The 16,353-nt window shown below is 41.6% G+C and overlaps 3 protein-coding genes across 4 annotated transcripts in view; 2 read left to right on the forward strand and 1 right to left on the reverse strand.

Moving 5' to 3' along the window:
- The window catches only part of ADCY3 (adenylate cyclase 3), a 75,870-nt gene extending 74,617 nt beyond the window's left edge, over positions 1-1,253 (forward strand). For both annotated transcript variants that reach the window (XM_031466676.2, XM_010992950.3), the window contains exon 22: positions 289-1,253. In XM_031466676.2, coding sequence (XP_031322536.1) covers positions 289-471 — 183 coding nt within the window. In that variant the 3' untranslated portion in view covers positions 472-1,253. The remainder of the gene's footprint in view (positions 1-288) is intronic.
- On the reverse strand, positions 494-13,528 carry CENPO (centromere protein O). The gene is made up of 9 exons (XM_031466680.2): positions 13,395-13,528; positions 12,968-13,071; positions 11,501-11,670; positions 5,393-5,510; positions 4,459-4,718; positions 3,342-3,513; positions 2,426-2,592; positions 2,032-2,063; positions 494-1,038 (listed from the first exon to the last, which is right to left on the reverse strand). Exons 2-7 carry the CDS (start codon positions 13,011-13,013, stop codon positions 2,456-2,458), a joined length of 903 nt encoding a protein of 300 aa, XP_031322540.1. The 5' UTR covers positions 13,014-13,071; positions 13,395-13,528; the 3' UTR covers positions 494-1,038; positions 2,032-2,063; positions 2,426-2,455.
- Positions 13,529-13,537: 9 nt separating this feature from the next.
- Positions 13,538-15,878, forward strand: PTRHD1 (peptidyl-tRNA hydrolase domain containing 1). The gene is made up of 2 exons (XM_010992949.3): positions 13,538-13,789; positions 15,532-15,878. The coding sequence occupies exons 1-2, from the start codon at positions 13,538-13,540 to the stop codon at positions 15,700-15,702; spliced, it is 423 nt and encodes a 140-aa protein (XP_010991251.1). The 3' UTR covers positions 15,703-15,878.
- Positions 15,879-16,353: the final 475 nt, after the last annotated feature.

The raw sequence follows: 16,353 nt of genomic DNA on the forward strand, positions 1-16,353 counted from the left end.
AGTAAAAGTTCCCCAACAAGACGGCCTGTGGCTGACCTCCTAGGAGAGCGAGCACAAAGACTATCTTTGGGGAGGGGAGCCCCAGGCAGACCCCCTCCTCCCGCCCTCACAAAGACTATCTTTGGGGAAGGGAGCCCCAGGCAGACCCCCTCCTCCCGCCCTCATCTCTCCCCATCCGTGCAGGGGAGTTGTGTGGATGGGGAGTTGACTCATGTGTGGGTACCACCACCGCCCCTTGGTCCAGGCTCACTCTCACCCCAAGCTCTCGTCCTGGCTCTCCCTCTACAGGTGGTGGAAGAAACCCAAGTGATCCTCCGGGAGTACGGCTTCCGCTTTGTGAGGAGGGGGCCCATCTTTGTGAAAGGGAAGGGGGAGCTGCTAACCTTCTTCCTGAAGGGCCGCGACAAGCCAGCCGCCTTCCCGAACGGCTCTTCTATCACGCTGCCCCACCAGGTAGTGGACAACTCCTGAATGGCCTCCAGCCCCACAAGAATCCTAGTGGGAAGGGAGTTTATTTTGGGGAATCAAAGAAAGGCCTTGGGAAAGACAAATGACCAAGTCCCAGCATTCCCCAACTGTTGAAGTGCACACTCACATAGACTTTAGATTTAAAAATCTCCTGAAGCCTTCATTTGTTCGTGGATGTGTGAGCTCTGAGGGTGGCCAGGCTCTTCCTGTGTGCCTGTAGCTTCCCCAGAGAGTAGGGCTCTTAGGCATAGTCCTTGAACAATCCTTCCAGAGCCCAGGTTCCGACCAGCCCTCCTTCCCCCGAGAGGCCATGGCCACTGTGAGCAGGAACTTATGGGAGCTGGAACAAGGCTGCTGCCTTTGGGCCGGGCTGGGCGCACAGGCGGGGAAGTTCTGCTTAAGACGAGGGCAGCAGGTGCTCTGCCCCAGCTAGACCTGGGAAGCAGTGCTTTCCATCCGCTGTGGTCTCAATTAGGTGAAATGGCCCTCGTCCTGATAATCTTGAAAGGTTCTTCTGGAACCCCAGTCACCTTAGTCATGACAGCAGAAAGTGCAATATTTTCCTTTTACCTGGGGGAGGGAGGGAAAGGGACTTTATTTCTGAAAGAAAAATATATAAATAGATCTTCTACATTTATATTTTTAACTTTCTGTTAAAAAACACTCCAATATTGCCTTGCCTTCTGAGCTCTTGCTACAGTCACCTTTGCTACTGCTTTAAAAGAGAACTTACAGGTATTGATAAAAAAGAAGACTGTTTTATTAAAAGCTTTATTCAACTTGAATGTGATCGCTGTGCACATTCTGTTACTAGCCCTCATCTGAGAAGTGCTTGCCTCCACCCCCACCTCCACCCACTGGTCCTCAGCACATGCCTGGAAGGCAATAACCTGAACCAAAACCTCTCTCATTCTTAAGCTGCTTCCCTATAAATGGTGGGTCAAGCTAGCGTGACCAGTCCTCTGCACTCCTCCCAGAGTAACCTGGAGCTCCCACATGTGGAGCTTGTGTCATGGCCCTCAGGTCTAAGATGTGACCAGTTTTCAGTGACGCCAGAATGCAGCTCTGGGCCTTGGGCAGTAAGGGCAGCAGTGACTCATACTATCTGTGACTGCGCCAAGGGCGGGGGACAAGAAGTGACATGGCAGGACAACACAGGTTTTCACATCTGTGCACTGGCCCTGCACACATTCCCATAAGCCAAGGAACAAAAGCACCAGCAGAGGCCATGGTACAAGAGGTACATTAACTGAACTAGGAGGTGAGGAAGACAACTAAGCAGCCAGAGCCTACGGCTTGCAGGAGAGGAACCACTTCTGTTTGCAATGATCAAGTTATGAGTAGACCTCTGACCATGCTTTTTTATAGCTGACTTAATACACTGTCTCTACTAACATGTTTTAGGAAATGATATTAAATACATAGAACTCCAATTATTTTATCCATAGTGCTTTCTCACACATTTTTTGGAAAGCAGTGACCTAGAATATACTGCTCCAAACCAAAGGTTAAACACACTTCCCTTCTTAACTATATGATTCAGGTTCATATCATTCTACTCACCTAAAGTGTTCCAAGAACGTTCTTTTCAAAAGCTGCAGATAGAATAATGAGGCAAAATTACTTAAAAGTTTCATAAAAGCTAGAAATACTTTCAGTTGAATGGTACATACACCCTCTTCCCCTACAAACCACTGTGATTTTCAGCTAAAATGTACGATCAACTCAGTATCTCAGAAGAGGTGACACTGATTGTTATAACGTGTCACTAGGCGATCATAGAGAACTATCCAAAAATGCCAACGTCTACAGACACACACTTACCCCTCATCAGCCTGAGGCGGTGGCTGTCTGTTCTTACTGCAAGGACAGTCCCCAGGCAAGGAGTCAGAGCCTTTCAACAGGTTTCCATGCCCAGGACCTTGCCTACAACTGTGATCGCTACTAGTTTACTCACTTCTGAAGTGCTCCCAATGACACTAATATTCTAGGAGACCAGGCTCATATCCAGCTTTTCTCCTTTTCTTGCAAATGAAGTAAACACTTGATGCAGGGGCTTTGTAAAAAACATATGTTCATGGGCTGCTCGCTGTTCTTCCCACGTGGTGGCTGATGCATCCGTCCCTAAAAAAGACAGATTCTATCAATCCCATTCAGTGTGACTATACGGATGAGAATCTGGTCATTAACATTCTGGACTCATGTAACTTTTTTTTTTTTTGATCTGGAGCTGAGAGAGGCTTGCCCCGTAATGGTTCAGTGAAATTTTGAGACTAGAAACTTAAGACTCTGCCCAGAGAAATCTAAAACCTGTGATGTGAAACCTGCGGCGGCCTCAAAATTTCTGCCTCCTAAAAACGTTTTATCCTTTTTTTCATTATTGCCCATCACATTTCTACAGTACATTTAGCTGAAACAAAGTCACAACAAATGTCTCTCAGCCATCCCTGAACAATTCTCTGGGGAGCTAAGTGTACGTGGGCTTGCCACATCTACCTGGCTTCACAGTGAAGTGAGCCCTGGCTCCCTCACCAGTGACCCTGTGACCAGCCGCATGAGCTGTCCCTCTCTCAGGGGTCTCCCTCCGATGAAAACAAACCATAAGCTGAAAGAACACTGGCAGGGTTAGACAGAGCAAAGGAGGAAGGAAAAGTAGGAGAGTTATATTCACTACTTACAAGGAGGAGAGGAGAAACAAAGAAAATATTCTTGGTATTTTCCTGTCCTTGTATGTTTCCGTCTATGGTACATCAATAGAAGAAAGTTTCTCAAGAGTTTCAGCTGATGCAGTCTCACTGCTTCACCCTTTCTCCATCAGCCTGAATAACTCAGGGCCTGCTGTCATTTCCTCCTGGAAGCAGCCTTCCCCTTACCTCGATAAGTAACGGTGACATCAGTTGGAAGGGCTGTTGTGAGGTCCTTATACAGCAGCCTGGCACAAAATGGGAAGGACTGGTCCTTCGGCTCCACTTTGTAAGTAAATGACAGCAAGTTGCACAGTGAGTTTCTCTGCAAGGGCCCAGCCAGACAGGCTGCAAAGTCACTCTAACGGTGGGAATCAACAGAGACACAAAGTATACGACAATTACAGCTCCAAAGGAGTGGTGGTGACGCTTCAGACATGTCTACCAAAAATAGGGCACATTAATTAAATCTCAGAGAAATAAATGAAGGACAGGCAAAGACCTGAAAAAAGAACAAGTGATAGAGATTAGATAACTAAGAGTTGGTGGCAGCCTAGAAGGCATGCAGGAAGCACTAAGTAAATGGCCAGGGGTTGGGGCTGCAGGTGAGATACTATTTCTGCCAAGAATTTCACTGACATCATACATGTGGTTAAGATGCCTCATGCCTACATTCACATTTCAATTTAAGTTTATCAAACTGACAACCAGGAGCTTCAGAGTTATCCAAAAGCATAAAGAAGGAAATGCTAATAAGCTTTTAAGAGTCACTCATTCCCTATTTGCATTCATTTCTTGTCGGTTTTTTTTCTTTTTTTTTTTTAACCCTCAACCCTAGCCCCTAGTTCAACTGCAATCCTAAGAAAGCTAGCTAGCGCTTAGGCAAAGATGGACAGTATTCCTCTATGGTATTTCAGAAACCATTATTCTGCTTTGAATCTGTACCCAAGGTTCAGCAAGACACTTGGCACACAGTGGGGACTCTATAAATCTCTCCTGAATTGAAAGTACAGCAACTGTACTCTACCACTTTGTGAGAGGAAGGAAGGGTCAAGTATAAAAACCTGAGGACCACCACTCATGAGTGATAACCCCTTAACCAGTATCCATGCTTCAACATCATCCAGAGTTTCAGCAGAAGAGAAGGTGGAAAATCATTTGTATGCAAATAAGAAACAAGCATTAGAAGGATAATGGTCAAATTTCTGGCTCAGAGTTAAACATTTTAAAGTACAAAAGAAAATTTGTCCCTTTTTTTCCTTTTAAGCCTATGTGGGCTCACAAAACGCTTTAAGATCTCAGATACCTGAAGTCGATCTGCCTGGTACTTCCTCCCAGAGTAAGCATTTAGGTATTCGCAAAGAATGAACAGGAAGTGCTGAATATTAGTCTGTAAGTATTTTGCAGCTATCTCCTCTAAAGGAATGAAGACTGGAATCGAATGGTGATGTATCCGAAGTGGTTTCTGTATGACAAGGTCCACAAAATAGGAATCCAGGAGATTCCCCTCAAAAGCAGTGCTGATACAAACACAGACTCCTCGGCTGGTCAGTTTCCCACTGATCCCTGAGAGAAACAAGAGGGTACCTCTTAAGAGATGTCAGGCAAAGGCAGTATCTTATTCATCTGTGCACCCCAGTCCCCTCAGTACTGCCCACTACATACATTATGTACTCAAATGATTGTTGAATGAATGACTCACTGGCTCACTTTGAGTTTGAGTGTTAAAACCACAGAAGAATGGTGGGAAAGAAAACACACCCTCAACATCAAATTATTGAGGAAGAGATTTTGAAATTTTCAATTTACCTATGCTTTTTTTCCCTGCGTGTCAAGTAACTTATGGTAGTCCCCAGTTGTCCCCACAATCCTCTTATGATATAGATGGTAGGGAGAATAAATCTCCATTTTAATGGTGAAACAGAGACTTGAGGGGTTCAAACTATTTGACCAGTGGCATAAAAAAAGCCAGCAGTAAGATAGGTTCTGGTACAGGGTCTAGTACATGTTGAATTGCTAAAACAAATAGTCTAAGCCAGCCAGCAACCAATCTCCTGCTGCACAGAGAGGCCAATCGTGTAGGTAAAGTTGCCCATGAATAGCATGCCAGCTTTGTGTGCGTATGTTAAGAGAAGCGAAAATTAATGTTCATGAAATAAGTCCAGGACTAATAACACATCTTGCAAACTAACTCACTAGAAACAAGAGGCCCAGACTGAAACAGATCAAAACAATTATACCTGTAAAACGATATGCCTGTAGAATGGCTTTCACATTTTCCTGTTTTCTCTCCAAAATTTCTTGCTCACTAATCTCCAATGTTTGGTCAGGCTCTACATTGGCAGCAGATACTTTAACCTGCAAGATATGTAGGTCAAACTGGGTACAAAGGGACATAAGGAAAGTCCCTGCCCTTACCTCACTGGAAAAGAGTAAATGCAGAGTATTTTTTTCATCATGTCACGAATCAAGAACTGCTACAGGGGGGAGGGCATATATAGATTAAGTGGCAGAGCGCATGCTTAACATGCATGAGGTCCTGGGTTCAATCCCCAGTACCTCCTCTAAAAATAATAAATAAATAAACCTAATTACTCCCCCCAGAAATAAACAAAAATAAATTTAAATTAAAAAAAAAAAAAGAAACGCTACAGAGGCCAGCAGCTAGTGCTATGAAGCCACAGGAGAGGAAGAATCTTGTGGGTTACGGTGCCAGGAATCAGAAGTACAAACTGTACTGGCCTGAAGAATGGATTTGGTTGGAATGGAGAGTATTGTGAGAGGAGAAAGAAAAGGAAGTGAGGAAAATCTAGGGTGAGCAAAAACAGCTGCGAAGAGGCAAGGCTGGGAAAGTTGGTGTGGGTCAGACTGTCTAGGTTTTCGAGTGCCAGGATGAGAGATACTGACTACGCTGCACACTGTGAGCTATGGCCCAGTAGATGGTATCAGACTAACTCTCCCTCTGAGACAGCTTTACAAAATTTTGGATGAAATACCAAAAGGAAGTAATCATGCAAGTAAACAAAAAGAAAATGGCCCGAAGGCATTAGAGAACCACCAAAATAACCAGATTGAAGGCTAAAGATAAATGCCCTAAAGTGAGCTGGGGTTTTCTCTGAGGCTCTGCCCCTCAGAATGTTGGCTGATTTCTAGCACAAGGCATATAGGCCAATTAGAAAGCTGCAGGCTAGACTCTGTAGCTATCTCAGGTGCCAGGGAAACAAACTGAAGGCCAGGGTTACCAAAGAGCCTTCCTATGGGCCAAAACATGGAAAAGGGAACCCAACATTCTACATGCAATTTGCCCTGCAGGCATTTGCCCAATCCTAAACTGCCTATGTGTGAAGAAGTGCTGAGAAACCAAACAGAAAGGGGCTACTGAAAGTTAAAACACTAAGCAGAGGTTTTGGCAGTCAGGGCTTGCCAAAGAAGAGGGACCTTAATGGATCTGTCTTCAACACACCCAAGCTTTCAATTGAGGCCCCTCTCAAAAGGACTACACCCTAGGAAAAAGGGCAAACCAGAAACAGGCCATCCCAATTGATTAAGGCTGTATGTCCATATGCAATCTGCCTGTCAGAAAAAAAGTGAAATTCTTTCTGGAGAAGAGAGCATAGTTCAGAATCACTATATTTTTTTCATACAATACCCATCATTGAATAAAAAAAGAATATCCAGGCTTATCAGGGAAGAGGAACATATAACTGAAAACCAAGGGGAAAAAAGACAACACACGCAGACCCAAGGGGATTCAGCTATTTGGGTTATTAAGCATAGTCATTAAAATAGATTAAAAGTCGAAGAACTCACACCAAATGGCTGGAATCCATAAAAAAGAATCAGATGAAAAAATCTAAACCCAAAAAATACAGTAAACAAAATTAGGAATTTAACAAGTCTGAAAGCTAAGTGGACACATGAGAAAAGATAAGTAGAAAACAGATACATTTTCATACCTGTATTAAAGCAGAGTAAGGATATAAGACATGAGTCACAATAAAAGAAACTCCAGAAATAAAGAATGAGGCACATGCATTATTTAAAGAGATGGCCATATTTTCTAAATAAATGAAAACCAGCAAGTAATTAATTAAAGGAGTACTACAAACACCAAGCAGGATGAAGAAAGAAAACCAATCTTAGCCACGTTATGATATAAAACTGCTAAAAACCAAAGAAAGGATCTTAAAAGCAGCCAGAAGGAAAAAGGCACATTATATTGAAACAATAAGACTAACATCTGACAGAAACTATGGAGCTAGAAGACAATGGAAAAATGTATTTAAAGTATGAAAGAAAATAACTTTCAATCTATAATTCTGTACCCAGCAAAATTATCCCTTAAATGTGAAAAATAGAGTGAGATCAGGGTGTTTTCAGGCAAACAAAAAGATAATTTATTTCCAGCACACTTATACTGAAAGTACTACTTACACTGAAGGAAAATAATCCCAGATGAAAATATGGAAAGGTAGGAAGCAGTAAAGAGCACTGAAAAGGGTAAATAAATATGTAATTCTAAAGGAATAGTGATTGTACAAACAATAAAAGTGTTTCATAGAGTTTAAGTATATGTAGAATTAAATATATGACAATAACATGAAAAGTTGGATGTGTGGGAGAGAAAAGATGTTAGAAGGTTCTATAATTACCCAGAAAGTGGTACAAGTACTAGTCTGAAGTATACTCTAGTAAGGAGGGGGAAAAAAGCATGTTTTCTTGAGGATAACCACTAAATGAATACTAAAGGATGTTTAATTAATAAGGTAATGGAAAAGTGGAATAATAAAAAATAAAAAGATCAGTCCAAAAGGTGGCAAGAAAGGAGAAAAGACAAAGAACAAATAGGATAATAAACAGTAACACAGCAGACTGAGATCCAAGTATGTCAGTAATCATAATAACAATTCATGCACTAAATACTCCAATTAAAAGACAAAGACTGTCAGGCTTGATTAAAAATGCCTAACTATATGCTACTTACAACAAGAGCTGTTGCAATTGTAATCATATTTGACAACGTTTACTTTAAGGCAAGAGGTTTAATTAAAAGGGAATGTTTCATAATAATAAAAGGTTAACTCAACCAGGAAGATAGAACAATCCTAAATTTGTTTGTAGCTACTATACAGCAAAACAGAATGAAAGGTAAAAAAATGTACAAATCCATAATTACAGTGGGAGATTTCAACACATTTATCCCAGTTAACTGATAAAACAAGTTGACAAGTAAATTAGTCATGTGAAATATTAGATATTTTATTTTGAGGATATAAAATATTTGATACTATAATATAAAGTACTTGAACACCATGATGATCACATTTGGTCTCTTTGATATACAGAGCGAATACCCAAAAATGCAAAATCCACATTTAAAGCACATGGAACATTTATCAAAACTGAACACATGCTGGGTCATGTTCTTTAATCACAATGGAATTAAGTTATAAACCAGTAACTAAAAAAATTACTAACAAATCCCCCAATTTTTAGAAATTAAGCAATGTATTTCTAAAATAAACCCATGGGACAAAGAAGATATCACAATGGAAATCAAAAATATTTTGAATTGAAATGATAGTGAAAACATGATATACCAAAACTTGTGGGATATAGCTGAAGTCATGTGCTACAAACTGAATGCCTGTGCCCCTCAAAATTCATGTTGAAACCTAATGCCCAACATGATGGTATCTGGAGGTGGGGCCTTTGGGAGGTGATCAGGTCATGATGGGGGAGCCCTAATAAATGGGATTTGTGCTATTACAAAAAAGATGCCAAAGAGCTAGCCTGCCCCTTCTGCCATGCAAGGTTACAGTGAGAACACCACCATCACTGAGTCCTCAGACACTGAATCTGCCAGTGCCACGACCTTGGACTTCACAGCATCTACAACTGTGAAAAATAAGTATTTATTTCTTGTAAGTCATCCAGTTTATGACACTTTTGTTATTGTGGCCCATATGGATTAAGGTTCTACACTTAGAAATTTATAACCTTAAACACATACAGGAGAAAAGAAAGACTTAAAAAACAAGTATTCATCCCAAGAAGCTAGAAGACATGCCACGTACATTGACTGGAAGACAAAATACTATAAAGATTTCAATTCTCTCCAAATTGATGTATAGATTCAGTGCAATTCCAATCGAAACTAGGAGGTTTCTTCTTGGAAACTGAGAGCCAATTCCCAAATTTATGTGGGATTTTAGGGGCCAAGAATAGCCAAGATAATTCTGAAGACCTATACCAAAGTTACCAAAACTTATAGTAATAAACCCCTGGTACCAGCACAAAGACAAACAGACCAATGGAACAGAACAGAATCCAGAAAACAGGTCCACAGTGGACCCCAAAATCCACTACAATACAATGGGAAAAGAGTGGTCTTCAAGAAGTGGTACTGGATAAACTGGATACCCATGTGGAAAAAAAAAAGAAATCAAGTATGGCCTCTGTTTCACACCATACACACAAACAAGTTCCAGATGGACTGAAATTCTGACCAAAGTAAAAACTAAAATAAAGCTTTTAGAAAATAATACTGAGTATCTACACGATCTTAAGTTAGGCAAAGGTTTATTAAAAGGAAATGAGGATGGTAAGCATAAAGTTAGATTCCTAAGTCAAACTTCATTAAAAGGAAGACTTTCTTTTCATCACAAGATGCCATAGAAAGTAAAAAAGGCAAATCTTTACGAGAAGATTCAGAATACAGACACACAACAAAAAACTCATATCCAAAATATGTAAAGAACTCTACAATTTAATACAAGATACAACCCAATGAAAATTTTGCAAAAGGCTTGAAAAGTTCACTTCATAACAGAAGATTTTTCAAGTGTCCAATCAGGTACTTAAAATCATTAGTTATTAGGCAAATGCAAATTCATCCACAATGATTTACTATTATACTCTCACTAGAATGACACATTTTTAAAATTCACAATATCAAGTATTGGTAAAGATGCTGGGAAACCTTACACACTATTGCTGGGAATGTAAAATTGGTACAATCACTTTCAAATACTGTTTGGCAGTATTTACTAAAGGTAATTTGCATACCCTGTGACCCAGCAATTCAATAGTAAAGCGTATTTTTTACATCAAAAGATAAAAACAAAAACGTTCACAGCAGCACTATTCTTAATAGCCTCAAAGTGAAACAAGCCAAATAACCTAAATATCACCAACAGTACAGTAAGTAAGTAAGTTGTGGGATTTTTCTAAAATGGAACCAACTATACAGCAATAAAAAGGAATGACCACAGCACGCACCAATATGGATGAATCTCACAGAGATAACATTCAGCAAAAGAAGCCAGACATAACAGAGTTTACACTTTTTAGATTTACATGAAGTTCGAAACCAAATAAAACCAATGTATGGTAACAGAAACCAGAACAGTGGCTGAGGGAACAGAAGGACACAAGAGGGAGCCTTCTGGGCACTGAAAATAATCTGTATTCTGATCTATGTTGTACTTACCAGGAGGTGTTCATTCTGTAAAAAGGGCTTCAAATTTGTGCCCTTTATACACAAACACACACACGCACACATACATATATATTTTTTACTTTAATAAAAAAAGTGAAGGAAGGCAGAGAGGGAGGAAGAGAAGAAACAGGGGAAAGGGAGAGAAAGAAGAGGAGGGAAGGCAAGAAAAAGAAGGCAGGCTGACTTTAACCCATAGGCAATGATTGGTTACTGACACTTTGAACAAGGAAATTTGTCATTTAATGAAAAAATGCAGTGTTTTATGAAGATTTTCTTGGCTATACTTATTGAAGTATTAATACTAGAAGAGAACCAACTAGCAGACTGCTGCAATAATCCTGCCACCCAAATCACCTGGTAAAGGTTTAGGATGTGTGGCTAATACAGGAGCTACGGCAAGGGAGGTAGAGGAGAGGGAAGCACATAGACAATCTAAAGAAGAATCTGACAGGTCTTGCCAACTGGACCTGGACTAGAGAGAAAACTGAAAAGAGGGAGGAGTCAAAGTTTACTGTGAGGTTTCAAGTTGGGTAATAGATAGTGCTAATGACAAAAGTACCAGTGACTCAAGTCGGGCTGAGGTTGAGGTAACAAGCTCATGTCTATGAGGGCAGGTGAAGAGACTACTATAAAGAATTCACCTGGCCCATCAGCAATGCCTGCCAACTGTTAATGGATATCGGTATTAACTGACTCTACAGCTTTGATCATTTGAGGAATCAAGAACTGAAATTGATCCAGTAAGAGCACAGGTAAAACGCATTATACAGATTTGCTAATTCCCAGATCATGTTTGTTTTTTCCCACTCTAGGAAAGCCTGCCAACATCAATCACCCTTCTACTCACTCTGGCTTGACGTTGTTTCAATTCGGCACTCAGTTTATCTCGCAGAAGTCTCAGTTTATGAATCTTGGTTCCAAGAGCACTTTCCACTGCCTGTTCTCTCTGTGGCTCTTCCAATTTTTTATGGGATTTACTTAGTTGAATCTCTAGTCTTTCCAAGTGAGCTAAAACACCTGAGGAAAGTAAACAGGGAATTTTCACAAGAAGTTAAGGATTTCTAACTCTGGCAACAGGAAGCATTTCAGGGAATAACAGAGGGTGACACTTTTCTTTAGAACTTTGTGGCCTGCCAACTTGTAGATGTTGGCAACAATTTATAAAACAAAAGGAACTGACAACAGAAGTCAATGATCAGCAACCTCTTAGGCCGAACACTGACCTACAAGCAGTTCCTGACCAAGACATTGTTCAAAGAGGGCATTACCTGAACCTAACTAATCTCAGTTATCCATAATAGTGATTTAAGGAAAACAGGGTCACCAAAATCACTGACTCTCTCAGAAACTTTTTTTAATGTAGAATTGTTTTTTAAATTGGGTTTTAAGCGTGCTTTCCCAAAATGCTAGTGCGTAACTCCGGATTTAGACATCCAAACAGACTTGAATAAATACTTTGAAGCTCTGAAAGCATCGGACTATAAAGGTATACACTAAAGAGAACTGTCCACCATTATTACTGGATACTAGAGAGGAAAACAAGCTCACTAATGGACAGAAGTTCAGGAGCAAATCTCAGTTTCCAAGAGACTGACTAAAGATCAATAGAGTAAAGGTCACAGTTTCATACTGCTAATCAATTCTAACAACAAAGTATCTGTGAACATTCCCTACATATTAAGACACTTCTGCTAGATCCTTTACTTGAAAAGCATGTAAAGAATTAAATAAAGCATTTATTGACTATTTCATATACACTATGCATATGCTAAATGCTTTACTTGAAAAGCATGAAAAGAATTACTTATTTAATTTCCACAATCATCACCACAATGCTATTATTCACCCCCATTTTCCAGATGAAGCAACTGAGGCAGAGAAAGGTAAAAGAACTTGCCCAAGGTCAAAATATTTATAACAGCAGAGCCAGGACTCAAACCTGAGTCTAACCAATACCACTCACTGCCTGTACTGCCCCTTCCACAGGAGTAATACATAAATAGCCCCCAAAAAATCCTGGGAAGAAGGTAAAGAAAGCTCACTGGCTAGAACTGTAGCTCTGGATACATTCGGCATACTATGAAGGCAACCTATGGGTCTAAAAGGGGGCAAGAGGCTAGAAATATTTAAAGTAATTTTTCCTGTCCAATGATCTTAGCTGCCTGTCCCTTAAAAGTGTTCAATGTTAGTTCCTTTCACCATTCTGCTCCCAAACAGGACAAGTCACACATCAGTAAGAGGATGAAAGGGCTTTCGACCTGGGAGTTATCTTCAGGCAGCAGTAGTAAGGGGGGAAAAGCGACCCTCTGAGTACCTCCTTTGGACTCGCCGTCCTGACTTTGAGCATTCGCCAGCTCCATATCCAGATTTCCAGGCGCCTGCCTATGAAGTTGTCCAGGCACCAGTCATAGGGTTTTCCTTGGCGGCAAAAGAAAATGACACGAATCTACCCACATTCAGATAAATCCATACGGCAGGCACACCACACAACGCAGGCACCACCCGTGCGCCCCAGACACCCCCAGTGTCGTCGCTAGGACTCCCCTTCCCTGACCCGCCCCGTCCGTTCCCGGGGTCCGAGTCGGCGGCGTCCTCGTCTGCCTCCGGGCCCCTGCGCGCTCCCGAGGACACGGGGCCTCTGGTTCAGCGGGGCTTCCTTGCACAAGGAAGGAGCTGTAAGTCTGTTCAGCCTTCCACCCTGGGTATGGCCCCGTCCCCACTGGGTCGCACTTTTCCCTTACCTCCTTTCCTCTTGCTCACTCAGGCCAGGGCCAAGACTTCCCGCCGTCTTTGCCTTCAAACCCGAGCCAGCCGGTCCCAGAGTGCTTTGCGCTCCAGCCGTACAAAGACATGGCGGCGCTCGGGGCCCCTCCCTGATCCCGGCATGCACTGGGGAGTAGGCCCGGCCTTTCTGTGGGGTAGGAAGATGGCGGCCTGTGGCGTGGAGACGCAGATCCTGGTACAATATTTGGTGTTACGAAAGGATCTCTCACAGGCTCCGTTTTCCTGGCCAGCGGGCGCATTGGTAGCACAAGCTTGTCACGCAGCCACCGCAGCCTTACACATTCACCGAGACCACCCGCACACGGCAGCTTACCTCCGGGAGCTGGGGCGCATGCGCAAAGTGGTCCTCGAGGTGAGGCACGGGGCGGAGGGGGAGGGGCGCTGAGGTAAAATAGACCGGAAGTGGGTGTGGTCTTGATTCCCGGGCCTAACTTCGTGGAGTGGGCGTGGCGTTAGTGGGGAGGGGTGTTTAACTTCTAAGTTTTGTAAAGGGTTCTGGGGCTTGAGCTATTTCCTAGGCAGCCTTACCTCGGCTGCGCGGGGCCTGACGGTGTGAAGAGTGGACGTTGGGCCCTTTATTAATGCTTTCGCCCCTCTCTGGTCTCACCTGCGTCCCTCTTAACTAGATGTCTGTGAGGCGGAGGCTGGTAGTGAGACACCTGCCTTTCTACCTGTGCCCTGGGCCCGCCTAATTTAATGGCTGCACCGATACTGTCCTTAGCCCTCTCCGTAAAACCGATCCAGAAGGGTAAGGACATGGGGTTCCTTATTGCAAGTGAACACAAACTGAAGCATTTTCCTGGGTATGACAACAAATTATTTGAAAATATATGTGAGCCCTAGTATAAATTGAACTTAGCATCAGAAATACCGAACACCAGGGGTGTAAAAGAAAGGTAAGGTTCTTTTTACAGATGGCCAGATTTTACCCTTACCTTCTGTCAGTTCTGCCTCTAGAAATGTATCCTAAGAATATAAGATGTATTCTTATACATCTTAATACCCAAAGAGTATTGTACAAGGATATTCATGGTGGCACTTTATAATAAAAAATGTGGAAATTACTAAATTACTAAATAAGTTTTGATACCATGGATTGGCTAAATGTAAGCCCTTGTAATGGATTATTATGAAACTAGCATAAATCGTGTTTTTGAAGCATATTTAGGTGGTATGGATGAGTGCTCATGATGTGATGCTAACTGAAGTATATTCTACATACAAAATGATCCTGATTTTGAAAGGAAAAACTAAGGAAGTACATCCAGGTATTAAGTTGGGGGGTGGAATTCTGGTTATTTCCTAATGCTTCTCTATTTTTTTTAGTGTTCTACATTAAGCACATATTTTATACTGAAAAAATACTGCTTTCATTTTAAAGCAATTTTATTCTAATTATAAAATTATTTATTTTAATAAATAAACAAATCAGAACACTAGAGTGGAGGGGTCAGGTAATTCCTTCATGGTTAGCTGGCAAAAACAGATTATTTTTCAAAAGAGAAAAATTGCTGTTAGGTAGTGAAACATCAAATAGTAACCTGTAGGAAAATGTCTTAAGAATCTGTAAGTAGGCAGAAAAGAAACAGCTTTTCCTTTAGATTCTTCTTCTAGAACTTTAATGGAAAGGCTTCAAGAAATCATGTGGTTTAGACATCCCTCACTGTCTTGCTTTCAGTCAGATAAAATGTTAACCCCTTTTCTCAGATGAGACACCTGAATCCCACAGAGATTAAGTGACTCCTCTGAGTTTAAAAGACATATCCCATGATTCTATTGTTAGCTATGACTCAAGAAAGGGACTTAGGAGTCAATACTGATTAAATAAAGGTGCTGCTGTAGCCATAAAGACCAATAAAATAAAAGACAATGCCAAGACTACCCACTCCCACCCCAGGCAGTTTATCTAAAGTCCTTCAGAGAGTGAATGGCAAATGGAGCGATGAAGCTGTTGCTTCTAGAAGCCTGCTCTACAGCTCCATCTTTGGTAGACTTGTTCCTCCACTTTCAATTAAGTGGAGCCCCCCACTTTTTTTCCTTTGCCTTTTGACACTTCCTAAATAGGCTACTCAGTCTGTGTTCTGCTCCTTGCAGGCCCCGGATGAGACCACCTTAAAGTTGCTGGCTGAGACACTGCAACAGAAGAACGTTGACCACACGCTGTGGCTGGAACAACCAGAGAACATCCCCACTTGCATTGCACTCCGTCCCTACCCCAAGGAAGAAGTGAACCAGTATTTGAAGAAGTTCCGATTATTCAAATGACTGATGTCTTCAATTGCTGTTATGTTTGAGTATCAGCTAGATCCAGAAACTGCATGCCATCCATCCCTAAGCATCATGTACTCCTTTCAATCGCAACTCCCTCTTCCCTTTAAATTATGGCAGTTTCCTGACACATGTTCATATTAAACACATGTTCATATTAAAGTTGTCATTAATTAGTATTTCCTCTTATTTTTACTAGTAATAAGTTCAAAGGGGGAAGGTAGGTGAGTAGCAATACCGTCTTGGGTCATTGCTCAAATAGAGGATTTGGTTAGACTCCTATGTAGGTGTCAAGGAAATGCCCTCCCTTTTTTGTTAGGAATAATAGAGTTCTTCCAATCACCCAGGTTTAAAACTTTGTCTTTGAATTCCTTATTTCTTATCCACATCCAGGTATTTTAATCATTGAATTTAGGGCACCATCAGCTTTAATATACACTGACATTTTATGTGTTGTTAAGAAAGGAAGAATGCTGCCAATTAAATTGAGACATGCAATTAACTATAAGATGTATTCCAGTGCCACCACCCTGAATTAGGCTCTCATTTTGCTCATGAGTGTCCCACTGGTCTGCTTACCTCCAGTGTATCCTGGTTACAAGGTAGCAAACGTTCTGCTACCAGGTTCATATAGGATCATTGAGCACT

Source organism: Camelus dromedarius, chromosome 15, assembly GCF_036321535.1.
Source record: "Camelus dromedarius isolate mCamDro1 chromosome 15, mCamDro1.pat, whole genome shotgun sequence".
Classification (NCBI taxonomy): Eukaryota; Metazoa; Chordata; class Mammalia; order Artiodactyla; family Camelidae; genus Camelus; species Camelus dromedarius.

Bases quoted from the DNA above. Each gene is read 5' to 3' on its own strand.
- CENPO (XM_031466680.2), bottom strand. From the start codon at position 13,013: ATGGAGCTGGCGAATGCTCAAAGTCAGGACGGCGAGTCCAAAGGAG. The intron at 3,514-4,458 runs GTATCTGAGATC...TCCCACCGTTAG, and splicing joins ACCAGGCAGATCGACTTCAG to AGTGACTTTGCAGCCTGTCT. The intron at 2,593-3,341 runs GTAAGGGGAAGG...TGTCTTTTTTAG, and splicing joins TGTCACCGTTACTTATCGAG to GGACGGATGCATCAGCCACC.
- PTRHD1 (XM_010992949.3), top strand. From the start codon at position 13,538: ATGCACTGGGGAGTAGGCCCGGCCTTTCTGTGGGGTAGGAAGATGGCG. The intron at 13,790-15,531 runs GTGAGGCACGGG...TGCTCCTTGCAG, and splicing joins TGCGCAAAGTGGTCCTCGAG to GCCCCGGATGAGACCACCTT.